This window comes from Gossypium raimondii, chromosome 5, assembly GCF_025698545.1.
Source record: "Gossypium raimondii isolate GPD5lz chromosome 5, ASM2569854v1, whole genome shotgun sequence".
Lineage (NCBI taxonomy): Eukaryota > Viridiplantae > Streptophyta > Magnoliopsida > Malvales > Malvaceae > Gossypium > Gossypium raimondii.
In genome coordinates, this window is record NC_068569.1 from 15,142,106 (window position 1) to 15,162,371 (window position 20,266).

At 36.2% G+C, this 20,266-nt stretch overlaps 2 protein-coding genes across 2 annotated transcripts; both read left to right on the plus strand.

Moving 5' to 3' along the window:
* The first annotated feature begins 172 nt into the window (after positions 1–172).
* On the plus strand, positions 173–4,353 carry LOC105768942 (ATP sulfurylase 2). The gene is made up of 5 exons (XM_012589238.2): positions 173–1,018; positions 1,376–1,781; positions 1,989–2,249; positions 2,691–2,777; positions 3,973–4,353. The coding sequence occupies exons 1-5, from the start codon at positions 465–467 to the stop codon at positions 4,108–4,110; spliced, it is 1,446 nt and encodes a 481-aa protein (XP_012444692.1). The 5' UTR covers positions 173–464; the 3' UTR covers positions 4,111–4,353.
* Positions 4,354–14,547: 10,194 nt separating this feature from the next.
* Positions 14,548–15,922, plus strand: LOC105768944 (protein SMALL AUXIN UP-REGULATED RNA 51). The gene is made up of 2 exons (XM_012589241.2): positions 14,548–15,604; positions 15,735–15,922. Exon 1 carries the CDS (start codon positions 14,915–14,917, stop codon positions 15,230–15,232), a length of 318 nt encoding a protein of 105 aa, XP_012444695.1. The 5' UTR covers positions 14,548–14,914; the 3' UTR covers positions 15,233–15,604; positions 15,735–15,922.
* Positions 15,923–20,266: the final 4,344 nt, after the last annotated feature.

The window sequence follows — 20,266 nt, forward strand, 5'->3', positions numbered from 1 at the left end:
AGTTTTTTATAATTGAGTCACAAGAACATAAATAAATATAATTATATTCTATTAAATAAAAAAAACTACAATTTTTATAAATACAAAAGAATATAATTACTACCGACAATAATTACACTTCCATTAAATACTATATGTAATCCTAAAACCTTTTCATATAGGGTCGTGGCCCGAATACGTTTTGTTTAATCAAAGCTCAGCGTGCCTTTGGTGTGGTCTGGTCCCCTCAACGCCCACCCAAATCCGCAGTTAGAACACGAAAAGGAGTGAAAGAGGCAAACGTGTGGCTCTCTTTTCCAGGCCGAACCTCTTTCGTCCTCCACCACCAACGACAACAACGACAACAACGACGAAGATGTTCGCCAATTTTAAAGCTTCAAGTTCTGTCCTCCTGTTTTCCCGGATCTCCCTCTATTTTTCCACCAACTTGTTCTTCGAACCAACTCTCACAATCCCCTTCCATCATGTCTCTAACAATTAAATCTCACTTCGCTTATCCTACTTACCTCAGCTTCACCACTAAACCCAGCAGATTCACGGGTTATAACACTAAAATCCGACCAAATTCTATTTACCATTTTAATCCTTTAAAATTAACTTATTACCAACCCAAAAAAATGCAAGCCCCCGTCCAGTATTCTCCAGCTCCCGTGATCAAGAGCTCGTTGATCGAGCCTGATGGCGGGGCCCTCGTCGATCTGGTTGTCCCAGAGGGCGAAAGGGGAGCGAAGACGATTGAGGCCGAGTCATTGCCGAAGGTGAGGCTAACCAAAATCGACGTGGAGTGGGTGCATGTAATCAGCGAAGGCTGGGCTAATCCTTTGAAAGGATTTATGAGGGAAGATGAGTATTTGCAAAGCTTACATTTTAATTCTCTGAGATTGAAAGATGGGTCTATTGTCAACATGTCACTTCCCATTGTTTTGGCTATTGATGATGAGACTAAGGAGAGAATCGGGTCTTCTTCCCATGTTGGGTTGGCTGGACCTGATGGAGACTTGATCGCCATTCTTAGGAGGTCTATACTCTTTTTAACCTTCTATTAAATGGATATTGTTTATTATTTGAATGTGATAATTGACATTGTATATTTAGATAATCTAATTGTATTATTATTTGAAATCTGAAATTTTTACTCCCATTTTATACTTTTGAAAATGGAATAAATTTGGTTTAGAGTTTCGCCTCGTTTAGTTGGATATGTTCTATAGATAAGAGTTTGAGTTTGAGGAGTCTTGTTGGTTCATGTGCTTAATTGCTCCTTTATGATCTAATTGTCATTTGAATCATGAAAGGGAAAATTGTACTGGCAAGTTTGAAAACCAATGTATTGTTCTTGAAAATAACGTTTTAATGCCACTTAAGTTTATCGCAGCATTGAAATCTACAAGCATAACAAAGAAGAAAGAATTGCTAGAACATGGGGAACAACTGCACCAGGTTTGCCATACGTGGAGGAAGTCATTATTCCTGCTGGAAACTGTCTCATTGGAGGTGACCTAGAAGTTTTGAAACCTGTAAAATATAATGATGGGCTTGATCACTACAGACTTTCCCCCAAGCAACTCAGAAAGGAATTCGATAGGCGTAATGCTGATGCTGTTTTTGCTTTTCAGCTAAGGAATCCCGTGCATAATGGACATGCACTATTGATGAATGATACTCGGAGACGACTTCTAGAAATGGGTTTCAAGAATCCAATCCTCTTGCTTCATCCTTTAGGTGGTTTCACTAAGGCTGATGATGTGCCCTTGGATGTTCGGATGGAGCAACACAGCAAGGTTTTTCCCATCATTCCCTCTGTATAGCCACTGCTAATATTATCCTGATTATGGTCAATTGCTACAATGATAAGATATCTGCACATTCTTTAATGCATTTCTACGTTCTTCTTTGCTTAGAACGTGTACTGAATCATGATGTTTTTCTTGTATAGTGGATAGCATTCAAATAAATGAATTCTTCTGGTCTTGAATCATGATGTTCAGGTCCTAGAAGATGGAGTCCTTGACCCTGAGACTACCATTGTGGCCATATTCCCATCACCTATGCATTATGCAGGTCCAACAGAGGTACAGTGGCATGCCAAGGCAAGGATAAATGCTGGGGCTAACTTCTACATTGTTGGTCGTGATCCTGCTGGAATGGGTCACCCAACAGAGAAAAGGGATCTGTATGACCCTGATCATGGGAAAAAAGTCTTAAGCATGGCTCCTGGCTTGGAAAAGCTTAATATTTTGCCGTTTAGGGTAGGTGACATCTGTGCTGGTCTAACCTTAATTTTTTATACTATCTGCATTTATCATTCAAGACTCTACTAATTTTTCTTGATTGGCATTTCAAATTGTTTATATGGGTAGGCTGTTCTTTTGCTAGATCTCCAATTAATGAGTTACTCTAGTCCTGTTAATGAGAGTATTATCCAATGGTGACTCAAATTTTTGCAGGATATACAAGCTGTTCCTTTCTTGAAACTCCCATCTTAACCTGTCTTAACAGATGCCAATATGCAGTCCCATAATCTTAATAATTAGTTAATTACTGATCCAGCAAAAGAAAAAAAAAATCACCGATTGATTCTAAGAGAAACATCTACCACTCAATTCAGGACTGCATTTTGTTTAAATGGTGCCTTAATTACGTTGTTTTTCTTTTATTTTTGCACTAATTTTTCTGAACTATCGTCTTAGGTTGCGGCTTATGACATGGTGGCAAAGAAGATGGCATTTTTTGATCCTTCACGTGCCAAAGATTTCCTCTTCATCTCTGGAACCAAGGTAACTTTGGATTTTTCTAGAATTTGGTGGTGTTTTGAGGCTTCATTCTTTTGTAACAATCTTAAGTATTGTGCAGCACTACATGTTAAACTAAAGATGCTTGTTATTGAGTCCAGTATTGTCAAGGGCACAAGGGGCACTTTAGCCCCTAGAACCCTTAAAGTGCCTGCAATAAAGGCACTAGCCTGAGTAAAGTAAAGCGCAATGTGTATATGTATGAGCTTTTGTAAGTCTGTGTGTGTATATATAAAGCTTAGGATGTATAATACACTCTAAAGTGTGGTCTAATTTATCTACAAAACATGCAATTTTTTGATTTCCTTATAGACAATGTTGTTGAATGCTCAAATATTGTGAAGTATGGAGTTTGCTATTATTCTGTTCTTGCTTACTAGTAAAGGCACATCAATTGAAAAAAAAAGTGACAATAAAAGAAATTAAAGAGAAATTCAATCAGTTGGGTTTTTTTTAATGCTTATCTTCTCACAAAAATGTGCACCTGATGAAACGGGCCTCACCTGAAAGGGTTTGAGGTGCTTTTGTTGTAAATGCTAAGGTGCCAGGCATGGATGCACCTATGCACACGCCTTGACAACACTGATTGAGTCAACTGGCCTTGGTTCTCACTTGGTGCTCAAATCTATCTTCACATACTAGGTTTGAGCTTCTGCATTGGCAGGCTACTAAGGGAACTGGGTCTGTTTGGAAACTTGAGGGATTGAACTTCACTCATTAATTTGTAAAAGGTCATGAAAGGTTATCATGGGCAGTTTAGGTCAATTCCTCACATTTCAGCTGAAAAAAATTAAATTAGGCATGAAACGTATGATGGTAAGGTTCATGGTATAATGCATGACATGTAACAGTAGTTTCAGAAGAGTAAGCATACTTGTTAGTCAGGCTGCATATACCATTTTTGTTCAGTACTTACAAAAACTTATAATGACAGATTGGATCTCCAAGGGTCCTCGTAAAGCTTCCACTAATATTAACCTGTATTTTTACTAAGCGTCAATTTTGTTCTTGAATTTTGCAGTATAATGCATTAAGTTTCAGTTGAAAAAAATAAATTAGCAATAAAGTTTATGGTGGCGAGGTTCTTTGGTATAATGCATGGCATGTAATGGTAGTTTGAAAAGTTGTAGCATTTTCAAGTTGTATGTAATTATGTTCTGATTCTAACTCATTGCTGCAGATGCGAACCTATGCAAGAACTGGTGAGAACCCTCCCGATGGTTTTATGTGCCCTGGGGGATGGGAAGTCCTTGTCAAATACTACGAGAGTTTGCAAGCAGAGGAGGCAACACAGCAACCAGCTGCTGTATCTTCTTAGATGCATAATTTAGTAGTAGATCTTGCAGCGAGTTTTATTACATAACATGTGTGGTAGGCTTGTCCTATGGTGTCAAGTTCCTAATGGCAGCAGCACCAGTAATGGATTCAACATCTCCATGTCTACTTTTATGCCTTTGTTCAACTCCCTGGTGGTTGGGGTTTTGTTTTTAAGCGGATAATATTGTAGCAAGACAAACAATTGATGCTGGTTTGAAATCTCATTCTTTTTTCAAGTTTGACATTTCCACTTTCTGGTTTAGTTTTAGAGCTTCTTTAATGCTTCTGGTACTGGCACTAATGTCGGACTGTGAAATATCGAAGCTGTAAGAAAGTGGGATATGGACTGATTCGTTTAACAGAGCAGTGTTAATCATCGTGGAACTCAGTCTGAAAAGCGAACTTTTAAGCTCCTATAACTCATTATTAAGTCTTTCAAGCAGCTACTTCTAGTGAAATAAATTTTCTCAAACCTAAACGCTTTCTATTATCTCGAAAGCACAATTGTATAATGCCCATAAAGGCTCTAGTTTTATTTTTGCATAACATGAAATCTAAACTCAATTAATCACGTCAATCAGGTCAGCTGAACCTTACACTTAAGGAAGACCTGGATTTAATTCTAGTTTTTCCTTCTCTCCATTTGATAGCAGACTTACAGAAAACAGCATTTTATCAAACCCACGGTTGAAATGTTTAATTTTTTGATCTTATAAATTTGGTCATGGTCATAAACTTTAGCTATTAAACGTCTTACTTAATATGGCTTTCCATGGCTCAACCGAAATTCATGGAAACTTCAAGGTAGATGGTTAGAACGTTGCTCCCTGAAATTCAATGCAAAACACCAACAGACCATAAAGATACAGTTGTTGTAATAGACCATCAACACGATACATGTGCTTTAACTCTCTGTTTATGCTACATCCGTCAGTCCTTGGTGATCCGGATTCCCACGGACTTAGCTGTAAAACGGGTGGGGCCGAGACCCGTTTTCTTTTCTTCTCCATTCCTCGTACACTACTTTAAGATCAGGTTTTCAAAAACTCCATGAATATGCCTTGTCGAGCTGCCTACTTGTAAGGGTCACCGTCCCCGGCCACCAATATTTTGGGGTTGTTGTCTGTTTGTCTGGTTTCTCAAGTAATCCTTTATATTTATACACTGTGAAGTCGGTGTCAACTTTTTCGTAGCGGTTTGGATTTTGGAACATGTTTGTCATTGCTGTCTGCTTATATTTCTAGTAAAGGATCCATCCCTTTTTTTCCATGCAACTTGCTTACCCCTAACATCTTTCCCCATCTTAAGGGTTACTTGAATATGGCCTCTCTATACGGATACTTTTGCAGGTAGAAGGTCACCTCAAAACCAATATTGCTTATGTAATGCACGGAAATAATGATCCCTCTAGGAATACTAGGATGAATATAACACAAGCAAATAAAAAATATCTCAAACACAGTTTAACAATCCTTCTATCAACATATGATTATGGTTTCTCTGAGTTAAAAGGGTTAGCTTAATAAGATGGGATGAGGCTATTTCCTCCACCCAAGAATTAATACTTGTCTGGGCTCAAACCTTTCATAGCCACTACCTTTCGGCTTTCGGTGGAGTGTACTTTGGTCCCACATTCGTATATCAGTATATGTTTTCAAGTTTTCATGTTTCCACTCTGTAAACGAAATTAATTTCAATCGCAGAACATGGTGTCGTTTCCTTTGGTCAATGAGTTGAGCCTTCTTTTCTTGTACTAGTCCTTCAATGCAATCCATTGAATCTGTTGATGAAATTACCGTCAGTTATTATGATCAGATTCAGACCACATACAGCCTAGTTATGCTGTTCAACAGGTACACCTACTAAACTGTAACTTTGGGCCAACTTTCTACTGGAATTCAATGTTTTGATTCTAGCTATGACCAAAAGTGGAACCAAATAAATAAGTATTTAATTGGGTCAGGGTCAATTTTGCATTGCTTCTAACAAGTGCTTTTGGGATAAAAATTATTTCTGAGATAAAAGCATTGCTAAATAATATGTTTTTTTTAGAGAAAAAGTATTTTTCAAATCCCAAAAATTTGCCAAAAAGTACTTTTGACAAAGCAGAAAATTTTAGCTTCTCCCTAAAAATGTTGTGTTTCAAAAATATTTCTTAAAAGCAATGCTAAACTAACCCTTAATTTAAGTACCTGTATGTAATGTTTAAAACATCATAATGTTTTAGAGATACAGGTTCTTCATCTAGCATCAAACCACATATGCTCTTAGACATTGAAACAATACATTAATTACACAAGATCACCTACTATCAATGTACTAGTGTCACGGGGCTAGAGTTTTCTCTTGCAATCTGTGCGGCCTTAGGTGATCCGTTCGTCCAAACTCGCCTAAGTCAGCCTTAACTCAAGTGAGGATTCCTTAATAACTCCTCCAATGCACCAAATTGAAGAGCGGAAGCGATTTATGCCAAAATAAGCTAAACCAAAGAATAACAGAAAGAGCGCTCGCAAAGTGTTTGAGTAAATGCTCTCAATTCTCTTATTCACAAAGAATAATGAAACAATGAATTGAGTGAGTACAACTGAGGGGGAGGTTCTCTATTTATAGTTGAGCTCCCCCAAAACCGACGGTCAAGATACATTTACATCGACGGACGAGATTAACCATATTCATTTATTTTAGGGATTTACAAGATATGCCATATCAAATCTAATCTAATCTTTTACAAGATATGATTCCCTCTATCTTCTAAAATTAGTTACCATATTAGCCTAAGTTGTTATCTCTTCATTATCGGGCCAACCAGGCTTCAATCTGACAGGCTTCTCCAATAGCTCTTTTAATCGGGCCAGTTCTCGTGGGCCAAATGATCCCCATTTGAGCAATAGACCTCCATTGGATGCATTTGGTGCGATGGTCACGGGATTTGAACTACGACCCGTGACATTCTCCCCCACCCATTCTCGCAACGTCCTCGTTGCGACTTCCGAATGGCACTGACTTGATTCGCCTCGGTCTCGTCTCAACGCCTTAGCTTTTCCCTTTCTTCGGGACTTTTGCTTCGGCTTACGTCGCTTCTTCACTCGAACCGTCCTACTCGTTTGTACATCTCAATGACAATAAGCTTTGTCACTCTCTTGTCCACATTCTAACTTTACTCGACCAGAATCCTCTTGATTCACCACACTTGGCTTCGCTTTGCCCACAGTCTCTCGGCTTCTTTGCTTAAGAACTTCGAAAGGGCCCCAACGTTTTCGCCAAGTCAACAAGTTAGAATGCAACACACTATCAAAGTGTTCAGAATGTACCTTTGCATTTACTCTGGTCAACTGTCCCTCATGCATCACTTCTTTTTCCTTGAAGTCTGATGCACCACCCACCTCTCTTATAGGTGGAAGCCTTGTCGATGACTCAACCAACTACGACGCTTCACTCAACTTGAGCCTTATTGGTCCCAGCTTCACTGTTTTCATCGCAACTTTTTCCTCTAAGTCCGATAACAAACTCACATCTTCCTTTGGTGGAAGTCCTTCTGTTGACTCACCAAGCACAGATGTTGCCTTTCTTTTGACTCCGGCTTGCTTTGGACAGTTTCACAACTCATGCGGACCACGACACAAGAAGCACTTTACTCGCTTCTTTTTGCCCCTCTTTGCCCTCTTGGCTTTAGATTTTCCCTTGCTCGAACCAAGCTTCTTGGGCTCATTGTCTGCTCCATCGTTCCCTTTGATGACAGACTTACTCGGACACTTCTGCAACCTATGCGAACCATGACACAAGAAGCACTCTACTGGCTTCTTCTCGCTTTTGGCCTCCTTGGCTTTGACACCCCTTGTGCTTGAACTAAGTACCAAGGCCTTATCCACCGGCTTCTCCTTAAGTGCGGATTTTCTCGGACATTTCTTCAACATGTGTGGACCGTTACAGAGAAAGCATTTCAGCTTGTCCCTTTTCCTCGTGGTTTCTTCTTCCCAACTAGTGGTTTCCCATTACCACCATTGTCGCCGTTTCCATTACCATCAACAATATCTTCCTTGTGATCCATTTCACATATGCCTCTTTCCTCGGACTTGGAAGACCCAAGGTTGTCTTTCTTTAGACCAAGCTTGACCACGGACTCAACTACCGTCATGGCTTCCGACAGCTTTTGGACACCCTTTTATTCCACCTTCTGTCTGACCCACGACTTCAAACCATTCTGAAAAGCAAGCAATGCTTCTTCTTCGGTCACATCTGAAACTTGGAACATGAGTTCCTTGAACTCTCGAACATACTCCCCCACTGTGCCCCGTTGCGTTATCCTTTGCAACTTTGCCTAAGCTTCTTCCTCGGTAAACTCTGGGTACAACTGTCCCTTCTATTTGCGTTATCCTTTTATCTGTGGTCCTGCCTCGCCACCATAAAAGTACAATGGAAGTAAGAGACATTGAAGCAGTGTTTACCTTAACCGCATCATCCACGATGCCTTTGGCACGGAAGTAGTTTTCCATCCTCCACAAGAAATTATCCACATCGCATGCAGACCTTGTCCCCACAAACTCTTTCGGCTTCGGGACATCCTCGTTATTGAGTGCTGCATTTACCACTCCTTTCCCCACGGCTACTCGGTACAAGGCCAGCTCTCCCTCGAGCTCTTCTATTCTTGTGCTCAAAGCCCTCGCCGTGGCCATTATTTCCTCCATCAAAGCCATCATCATGGACTCAAGAGCATCATTCGTTTCCGACAGCTTATCCCTGTGTGAATTAAACAACTCGTTTACCTTATCCATGATGGAATCAAGAGACATCTTTACATAGTCTCCGGATTGCTCCTTCCAGTTTGCTATGCGATCCTCGACCCCATCGAGTGCATCCTTCACATCCTCCATGGATCTCTCGAGTTTACCCACACATTCCTCTACTGCCAATAATGTCTCCCTCAAATACTTTCTCGCCCACTTTTGTTCGAACTCTTCTTTCGACATCCCAACGGTGCCTTCGAACCAATAACTCAGATATCACTTGGTTCGAACCAACAGCTCTAATACCACTTATCATGGGGCTAGAATTTTCTTTTGCGATCCGTACGGCCTTAGGCGATCCGTTCGTCCAAACTCGCCTAAGTCAGCCTTAACTCAAGTGAGGATTCTTTAAGAACTCCTCCAAGGCACCAAATTGAAGAGCGAAAGCGATTTATGCCAAAATAAGCTAAACTAAAGAACAACAAAAAGAGCGCTCGCAAAGTGTTTGAGTAAATACTCTAATTCTCTTATTCACAAAAAAAATGAAACAATGAATGGAGTGAGTACTGTAACACCCCTTACCCAATACCGTTGCCGGAGTCGAGCATGAGGCGTTACTTGACTTAACTTAAAAGTTCGGGGCATAAAAATTTACTTTCAAATTTAATTTCATCATTCATAATAAAGCTGTCCACCTGTACAGCAGTCACTAAAATAATTATAATTCAAGCTAAGAAACTCGAAATTTAGATCCGTAAATTTTTCCTGAAACTAGACTCATATATCTATTCATTATAAATTTTTCAGAATTTTTGCTTTAGCCAATTAGTACAGTTTATTAGTTGAAGTCTCCCCTGTTTCACTAATCGACTATCCTGACCACTCATCACTAAAATTTAATTATCTCTTATTAAAGGCTTCATATGGTGATTGAACTTATTTCTACTGAAAATAGACTCATTAAGGAATCTATACATATAAATTATAACTCATAATTCCTTCTGTACAATTTTAATGAATTTCTAAAGTCGAGCAGGGACTTCAAAACTAAAATTCAAATATCTAAAAGTATATAATTCTTTTGCTTACTCCACTTCTTTCATATGAAAGTAGACTCTTTCAGCTTTAATTTCATTTCTCACTCAACTTCTAATTCTATTTCCACTATTTTTGGTGATTTTTAAAATTTATATCAATGTCATTCCAAGAATCGCTCCATTGCAATTTTTAAAAAATTCAATATAACCCTTTATAATTGTCTAACCTTCCCGCAAATTTCAAATCACAACCAATTCCAAGATTTCATCTACTTCATTTAAATACTAATGAAGTTCAACCAATCAACCATTTCAAACTAAAAACATGTATATATTTCGATATCTAACGCAACCATAACATTCAAATTTACTTTTTACTTCAATTCCTATACATGCCATATAAATCCAAAAGTTGCTTAACATAATCTACGGAGTATATCGGATAGTGTGATTCTTGATGTAGATCCGATCCTCCGAATGTATAAATCGTTAATCTACAAAACAATAAACACACACATGTAAGCTTATAGAAAAGCTTAGTAAGTTCATAGGCATAAAACATAAATCTTACCAAACACTTGTACACTTATACAATATACACCATTACTAAATTTACTGTCAACCACAATCTTTGGTGAGTTCCTTGGTATAAACTCACTACTACTTATTCTTTTACCATAATTCCTTTGGGCCCATTTGTCACTTACCATCCTTGATCAAAATTAAGGAACGGTTACGGAAAATTGAGTACTTCACTTTCACTTTGACATATGACCTCTTATCACTTGTCCTTGATCGATAAGTGTAGCTAGGCTACCACTTATCACTTTGCCATTGATCGATAAGTGTAGTGAAGCTATCACTTATCACTTTATCACTTGATCAGATAAGTGTAGCCACTTATCACTTTGTCTCTTGATCAGATAAGTGTAACCACTTATCACTTTGTTTCTTGATCAGATAAGTGTAGCCACTTATCACTTTGTCACTTGATCAGAAGTACTCAAATCCGGCGTTCCACTTAATTTGATCATTTATTCGATTTTCACATTTTTATTTTATTCTCATTTCAACAATAAATACATTTCATCATACATTGTATAATTCATGAAATTAACATTTAATCATTAAATTTCAGCCATATGAACTTACCTGGGTCGATTTGCAGAATTTGCAAAAGTTCAGGGACTAATCAACTACTTTTTCTTTTCCTCGGCTTACTTCGGGTTCTCGATCTAAAATACAAATTTATTCATTCATCAGCATATAATTCTATTCTAATCCATTTCACAATTTATGCCCTTAAATTTTCGAAATTACACTTTTACCCCAAACTTTACAGTTTTTACAATTTGGTCCCTACTAAATTAACCCCTCAATTGATCTAATTTTTCTCAATTAACACCTTTTCCAACTATTTTAAACTACTACATAGCCTTTCATACTCAAAATCGCAACACCAAACCTTAATTCCCAAATTTTTCACAATTAAGTCCCTAAAATCAATTTCTATCAAAATTACTTAATAAAATCATCATATAACAAAATTAAAGCTTTAATTCCATGTTCATTCATCATATACTTCCAGCATGTATTCATATAAACTTTCAAAATCATCCATGAAATCAAAAACTAATGAAATAATTAGTTGGGCCTAATTGTAAAAGTATCAAAATCACAAAAATTAGAAGAAATAATCAAGAATTAAACTTACATGATTCAAATATATGAAAAACCAGCTTGTTTCAGACCTCCTATGGCGTTTTTGCTGATAAATTGTGAAGAGATCTCTAGATTTTTCACTTTTGTCTTTGTTTTAAATGTTTAATTTGTTAAGTTTCCAATTTTGCCCCTATTTCTACTTACATTCTGCTGATTTTTTTCTTACCCAACCGTCCAGCCCATAAAATTTGGGCCTAATTACCTTTTAAATCCCTCCTCATTAGTCACTTAAGCTATTTAATCACAATTTAACAAATTTTACACTATTTTCAATTTAGTCCTTTTTAGTTAATTAACTATCCAAACGTTAAAATTTTCTAACGAAACTTTAATACCAACTCAATGACACTCTATAAATATTTCTAAAAATATTTATGGCTCGGTTTAAAATCTTCGAGGTCTCGATACCTCATTTTTTTATTTTAATTATTTTAATATTTATTCCTAGTACACTATTCACTATTTCAAAAATTTTTCTAACTTCACATTTAACTTATACTTACAAAATTTATAATATTTTCTACTCGTTTGTCAGATTTAGTGATCTCGAATCACCATTCCGACACCACTGAATATTCAGGCTATTACAAGTACAACTGAGGGGGAGGTTCTCTATTTATAGTTGAGCTCCCCCAAAACCGACGGTCAAGATACATTTACATCGACGGACGAGATTAACTATATCCCTTTATTTTAGAGATTTACAAGATATGCCATATCAAATCTAATCTAATCTAATCTTTTACAAGATATGATTCCCTCTATCTTCTAAGATTAGTTACCATATTAGCCTAAGTTCTCATCTCTTCATTATCGGGCCAACCAGGCTTCAATCTGACAGGCTTCTCTAATAGCTCTTTCAATCGGGCTAGTTCTCGTGGGCCAAATGATCCCCATTTGAGCAATAGACCTCCATTGGATGTATTTGGTGCGATGGTCACGGGCTTTGAATTGCGACTCGTGACACTAGTGTCATGAGTCGTAGTTTAAACCCCGTGAACATTGCAACAAAAATGTCCTATGAAAGTCTACATATTAAATGAGGCTCATTTGATCCGCTTGAATTGACCCGATTCGAAGAACAAGTGACAAAACTCATCCACTTAAAGTCTTGGTGGCTTAGTGAAACAGTTATAGGAAGTTAGGGCTAGTTTGTTAATTAGGGAAAATAATATTAGAAGATTTATAATTTGATAAGATTTGATTTTGTAATCTTGGACATTATGTAAATCCCTTAATTGTAGATAGATTTCAATCTTGTCCGTTGATGTAATTCAATCTATACCATCGATGTAACTTAATTGTAGATAACCTCCTCCTCATTTGTAATTCATCCATTGAATTCATTGTACTCGTTATTATTTGAGTTAAAATAATATATTGAAAGTATTTACTCAAACACTTTGTGTGCATTGCTTTTCTATGGTTATTTTGCTCTTTTGAACTTTTTTTTGTCTTTGAGATTGGTTTTGCTATATTTTGATACCTTAGAGTAATTCTGCGGGAATCGTCATTTTGTGAGAGTTAGGTTGACTTAGGCACATTTGAAGCGAAGAAATCGCATAAGGCCACACGGATTGCGTGACGAAAGGTCTAGTCCCGTAACACTAGTATATACTTAAGGGCTAATATACTATTTGATATCTAAGTTTGGCTTCAATATTCAATTTGATAATTGAGTTTGGGTTTAATGTTCATTTTAATACCTAAGTTTTTCAACTTGATACTTAAGGTATTTTGGTCCCTTTTAAGTACTTGATTTGGCTTCAATCAATTTGGTAACTAAACTTTTTTTTACTTTTTTTTGTCTCTATTAAATACCTATATATTTTTTACTTGAGTACACGTGTCATAATATTCATTGGTCCACATGATGCCATTTGGTCTAATTACCAAATAGAACATTACAAAATTCGGACAAGAAAAATTTAAGTGCCAGATTGAACATTGAAACCAAACTCAAGTACCAAATAGTATATTAATCCTATGTCTAATAACATACATAACTACCCCGTAAAAACATAGCTGACAGTGATAAAAGATAATTATACGCGATTAAAACGGAGGGGAAGGTTTTCAGAAGGGTAGAGTGCAAGACGTACGTAGCCGTAACAAAGCATTAAACAGAACATGAATTGGGTGGAATGCGAGACCAGCTGTGGCTCTTCTAGACCTTAGAACATGGGGAAAATAGAGAGATGGTGGCATGCATCATAAGTTTGGGTAGGCTATAGAAGAGTAAAAGACAAGTGGTTGTCATTTATGATCTGATTATGACTATGTTCACATTTGGTAGTTCCATCTGCTAGCCTAGCTGGCTAGCTCAAAAACCACCATTACCAAAGTCCATAAATGTTCATATACCGAGAGAGAGATCTTCAAGAAAATCAAACTATTTCATCCCCTTTATTTTCCTGATGAATGCAGATAGAAATATGGTCTCGGATTCAATTCAAATGTGCTCAAATTATATCAAACAGTGACACGTGCTATTGAAGCTTTAGTACTATTTGTAATGAACATGGGATTATGTTTTGGAACAGTCAATGCCTTCTTCTCTCTTCATCTGCCATCGTTTACCAACACTAGGCGGTTCAGTGGGGCAGTTCCTGTCCACCCAATCTCACCATTTTTTTAAGTTACAAGTAGATTGAAGAATGCATGTAGAGAAGATTGTTCAATTTTGTGGTACCAGTATGCTATCGCAGATTTGACAGCTAAGGGTTGGACTTTGAGTTCATTTCCTAACTCGAACATCATAGACCATGGTTACATTTTAATTCTGATTACTCGTATGCTCAAAATGCTTATTTTCTTAGACACCAACTTTGACTAGTTTGTACACATGTAATTACTATATAGATAATAACTTTAATGAGATTTACAGATTTCTACACATCTATATACCAACCAAAATCAAACATAGGAAATTGACGGGGGCGGGCTAATTCGGTAGAATAGGGAAACTTGAAGGGCAAGAGAGATGGACCATGATGTCCATTGGGAGGGCAACAAGTTGGAGTAATCCCAAGGGGGTTGCCTTGAGGGGTGTCCTGTTAGCTCACACAGACCCCCAAACACACCCATGGTCTGTCCCTTGTCCCCACAAGGTCACAACCTCACATGATTTTGTTTCTCCATCTTTTTCAAATCCTGTTAGTTCCACAATATAAATATTTGTATATATATCCCCGTTCCCTTCCAACCCTCTTCAATTTTCCATCAAATCTCTCTAAACTCTTCTCTCTTGCTCTAATATTCCTCTCAAAATCTAAACCTTTTACCCCCAAACAAGTTTTACATCAGCAGCAATTTAAAGAAGATGGCTATCAGGAAATCAAACAAGTTGCCTCAAACAGCAGTCATCAAGCAAATCCTGAAAAGGTGCTCAAGCTTAGGAAAGAAACAGAGCTATGATGATGAAGAAGGACTCCCTTTGGATGTCCCAAAAGGACATTTCGTTGTGTATGTTGGTGAAAACAGAAGCAGATACATTGTGCCCATTTCTTTCTTGAGCCGACCGGAGTTCCAAAGCTTGCTTCATCAAGCTGAAGAAGAATTCGGTTTTGATCACGAGAGAGGACTCACCATTCCTTGTGAAGAAGTTGTTTTCCAGTCTCTAACATCCATGCTCAGATGAAAACAAACAACACACGTCAAACTCGAAACTATTTTTGATGAATACGATTGAGATGAAGCTGCTTCAGTTCTTCCTTAATTTACCAAGTTGTTTAAACTCTGACCCAAAAACCCATAGATATTATTTAATTTATGTGGGTTTTAGGATTGTAAATCTGAGAAAGTTTGAGAATTTGCTTTAGTGAAGATGTGGTTGTATATCAACTACCAATCTACCCTGTGACTCTGTGAGGAAATAGAGCTAATATCAAGGATATTTGGCGTTACCCATTGTCCCCATTCATCTTATTTTCTTTTCTCTGCATCTTTGTTCACACACGCCCTCTCAATCATCTGTTTTCAAAGTTAGGCACACGGCTGCCAGCTTTTCATGGTTTTGTCTCTTAGCCTTGGGTTTATTATTTTATTATGTTATGTTTCTGGTTAACTCTACAGTTAAGCCGTTAGCTACTGTTAAAAACAACAATAACTAACTGACAGATTTCATTGGAATGTTTTCGCAGGGATCATGAATGGTTAAGGAGAAAAAGAAGAATCTAGTTTTGTAATTTGTAACCAAACTTCCGTAATTTAAGTTAGCTAGCTTTGTTTGATTCTCGTTTCCGGTTTTCCATGTGTGCGGTGCGGTGTTTCTTCACGTTGGAGTCTGTAAACTATTTATATATATAAACTTTAACTTGCTTCTATCAGAGATACAGTGTATTTTACACAACCATGATGATCAATCAACATTCAACATCCATATAGGGGACCCACAAGGAAGAAATAAATCTAGTATATACTACATATATAGCGAAGTAATGACCCACAAACTGGACGGTTCACTGTGGTTAGAGAGGCTAATAAACTGGCTGATAAGATAGCCCAATGTACTCGTATGGGACGATGCCCGGATCACGGCCGTTCCTTCCCACTCGGAGCTTCTCTTGTAATTTCTCCGTCTCTCCCGTATTGTTCGAATTTTTAATGGAAAAAATGCGGATGAAACTTTTTGATGCATACAACAGTACAGTACCATCATGTCTTTTTAAAATGATGGCGATTCTCCCATGCTTTTAGGATTACTACACCCACTAAACTGCATTCCCTACGTTTTATGCTCCATCCTCTAAGCTAGTATCGTATCTAATCTACGTAAAATTCCAAGAAGTGTTGTTTTATTTGTTGTATTGGACCACCTAAAAAGAAAACCTACTATGCCTTATTGACCGGACACTATGATCCTTAGATGGGCAAATAGACGACTCTATCAATCAATGCCTTGTTTAGAAATGGTTTGGAATATTTATACATAATCAGTAGAAATACCCCATGTGATCCATATTATATCAAATCAAGTGGTTACGATAATGATTAATAATACTACATACATACGTTTGAAGGCCTTCATTCTCTATTACGTTCATTAATTTAGATTCAAATAAATTTGTATTTTATAATAAATTGCTACTAAAATCAAGAAAATGTCAATACAAAACTAAAAAAATAAACTGTGGTTGAAAAAAGGGTTTCAAAATTTTCAATGATATCTTACCTCACAAGGTGGGCGTTGGTGGTAGAGAAATAAAATAAAGATTGCATGGCTGATATTTTATTTTCATCCATCGGTATCTCCCGCCGCCACATTGTCTACATGTTGTTGGCTGCTCCACTCAATGTTGTAATTATTTCATTGTTTTCAATTGTACGTTTGCGAAAATATTTTCAAAATTCAAGTCAAAATTTTAGGGGTTTAGAGTCATTAGGAGAAAGAAAGGCAAGGCAGCCTCTAAGGTTGGGAGGTGGGCAGCACTGTAGACTTTAGGTGTAGGGTTGACATGTTGTTGGGGTTCTTTTCAGGCTTTTTCATTTAACCATTACAACATGGAAAAAGCAACGAAAATCTTCGATTCCTACCAACAAGGATGGTTGAAAAACATCCTCTTACTACTATTATTACTCAAAACTTACAAATCATAAGATTACAACCTGGGAACAAAGTTATTGGATGAAAGTTTGGTGTATTCTTATGAATCATAAAAGAAAATATCTTTTGTCTTTGAGGGATATTTTTTAATATATATAATGTTCCAATAGTTATAAATAAAATGTTATAATTATTCAAGTAGATATCTATTGAATAATTATGTTTATAACTAAATATATGACTATCCATTTGGATAGTTATGTCCCTACAAAGAGACATGAGACTTCCTATATATAGATAGGAATAAAATTTCATTTGCATAACACAAAAAAAACATAGAAACAAAGTTCATTTCTATTCTTACATCATCTTTTATATTCTTAGATTGTTCTAAAAAAATTACTGTAAAAATTCTTTATAGAAATTGATATCCTTATTGTGCTCCGCTCAGTGCTCAGTGGACTGTTTCTGTCAGTGCAAAACATAGACAATCATTGGGCTTCATTGTATCTTCGAGATTCATTTGCCAGTAACTCTTTTGCACACCTAAATATAGCGGGAGTGAATAGAACCTTAAAGAAAGTGGCATTAATACATGCCTTGAAGCCTTCGTTAATTTCTCATAAGTTCATTTTTATTTCCACGCACCAACAATTTTAAGGTTCTAGTTTCGCAATTTATGAGATATTAAAGAAGGCTTGTTTGTTTACTACGCATTCACATGCCACTACAAGTTTGGTATTATGATGATGGATATCGACAAAAGTGGCATTGATATAGACACTAGTGCAAAAGAGTTATTGACAAATAAATCTCGAGGATGCAATGAAGCCCAATGATTATCTACGTTTTGCACTGACAAAAACAATACGCTGAGCACTGAGCGGAGCATAACAAGGATATCAATTTCTATAAAGAATTTCTGTTGTAATTCTTTATAGAACAATTTAGGAATATAAAAGATAGTGGAAGAATAGAAATAAATTTTGTTTCTATGTGTTTTGGTGTGTTATGCAAATAAAATTTCATTTCTATCTATAGAAGACAAAACTACTCAATGAATAATCTCATCTTTAGTCATAATTCATAAATTTTTTAATAGATATTTACTTAAGTAATCATAATGTTTATTATTAATTAAGTGATATAACTTTTTATTTTACGGCTATATATATATATATAATTAAGTGATATATATAACTTTTTGTTTTAATATATTTCCAACAGACTCGAGAGTGGTTCATACCTCAAAGCTAAAAAAGTTCAAATATGGGTTTGACTCCTATTGGTGATTTATGATTGCTTTTGACCAAAAAAAAGTATGTAGCTAAATAGTCAACCTCGACAATAATGAACTTCTGATAAATGTTTTTCCTTTTTTTATAAAAAAAATCATTACGAAATTGAAGATTGTTTGTCCATGAAATTAGACTTCGAAACCAATATAAACATATAGAGAGAGACTCAACAAATGAATTTAGTGTATAATTATGTATCTAATATTCAGTCTTTGGATGAGCAACTTAATGTTCTTCCCTGTTTCTTCTTCGATTCCTCAAATGTATTGAGGTTGTTGCGCACCTGTCTCAGTCTTTTGGGATTGGTTGGAGTACTATTTTTGGCGGCGCTTTTTGGAAATCGCCGCTGATGGTCTACCTTTAGTGGCACTTTGACTAAATCGCCGCTAATGCTTGATTTTTTGTGGCGCTTTTGTTCCAAACGCCGCTAAAAGTGCCGCTAAAGGCCTATTCTGGTGTAGTGAGTGTTCTAAGTTCTAATTAACAACTCAAACATTGATAACCTGTAGACATACGTATCATAAGTTTTTATTAATTAATAATTATATTTTTAAGTTGGAATACATTATAAACATTAATATAATTATAAATACATGTTTAATTAATTATTAAATAGAATAAAAGAAACACAAATCATAGACATATGAGTAACTAAAATGTAATAAGATAAAATATAACATCTTCTACTCTATTTAGTCACTAGATTCAAGTATGTGATGTTGCATTACGTTGTCAAAGTAACTCAAGCCAATCCATTTCATAATCATAAAATCTAAAACATAATATAGCAATTAACCAATTTAATCATCAATCATACTCGCAATTATTCATTTATAAATATTAAGGTTCAAGATCATTGTTAAACGAAGTTAAGAAAAGTCAAATGTTGAGTTAGGACTTGAATTCGAACTCAAATGTCAAATTTCAAATTCATGTCTAGAGACAAATATCTCTATGTCTCGAGATAGGTCATAAATTATTTTAGGATTTTTAGCTTTGAAGTTAGTATGTCTTGAGATACTACTAATTGTGTTTCGAGACAGGGCCCAGAGACCAACCTGCCCTATTTTCCTATTTTTGCTTTGATGTTTGAATGTCTCAATACAATGGGTTCTTGTCTCGAGACCTGGAGCTAAGTAAAACCTATTTACCTTCAATGCCTTCTGTCTTGAGACAAAGACCACTTGTCTCGAAACCTAGGATCAATTGTCTTGAGGCCTCAAGCTCTTAAATACAAAATTTAAATGAAACTTGTTCTAATGGTCTCGAGACATGTTCTTTTTGTCTCGAGACTAAATGGTCACATGGCTTAAACTGCACATTTTTAAGCGTACAAACCTTATCTAAATGTACGTAAAACATACTCAAATATTGCACCAATACAAAATTACCAATTTAACACATGTAAACATAATTAAATGTCATTAAAACATAACATCCAAAGCATTAAGGTTCAATCTACTAACTAAAAAGTTCACGCACAAACAAACATAGATAATCATAATTCAAGTGATGAAACTTAGCTTTTAAAAACTTTATAGGTCATCATACCAAAAGTATCAAATATTGACTTAAAAACATACCAATTAATATAGGTACATGCCACAAGACTCAAAACACATATATATACATACAAAAAGGATTAAAATGTCTTTTAAGCTAAGTTTGGAGAAATTGAATGCTCAAGTTTGAGTCTACAAAAGCTCCCGCTTGTGACCTACGTACAGAACAAACAAACTATATGCTAAGCAAAAAGGCTCAGTGGTGCTAACATGATTTAAAACAATAATAAATTATAAGTAGAATAACCAAATACATTTGGTATAAGTTC

Excerpts from the sequence above, each read along its gene's own strand:
- LOC105768944 (XM_012589241.2), top strand. The coding sequence starts at position 14,915 with ATGGCTATCAGGAAATCAAACAAGTTGCCTCAAACAGCAGTCATCAAG.
- LOC105768942 (XM_012589238.2), top strand. The coding sequence starts at position 465 with ATGTCTCTAACAATTAAATCTCACTTCGCTTATCCTACTTACCTCAGC. Across the intron at positions 1,019-1,375 it reads TTGATCGCCATTCTTAGGAG|CATTGAAATCTACAAGCATA; the intron begins GTCTATACTCTT and ends AGTTTATCGCAG. Across the intron at positions 2,250-2,690 it reads TTAATATTTTGCCGTTTAGG|GTTGCGGCTTATGACATGGT; the intron begins GTAGGTGACATC and ends CTATCGTCTTAG.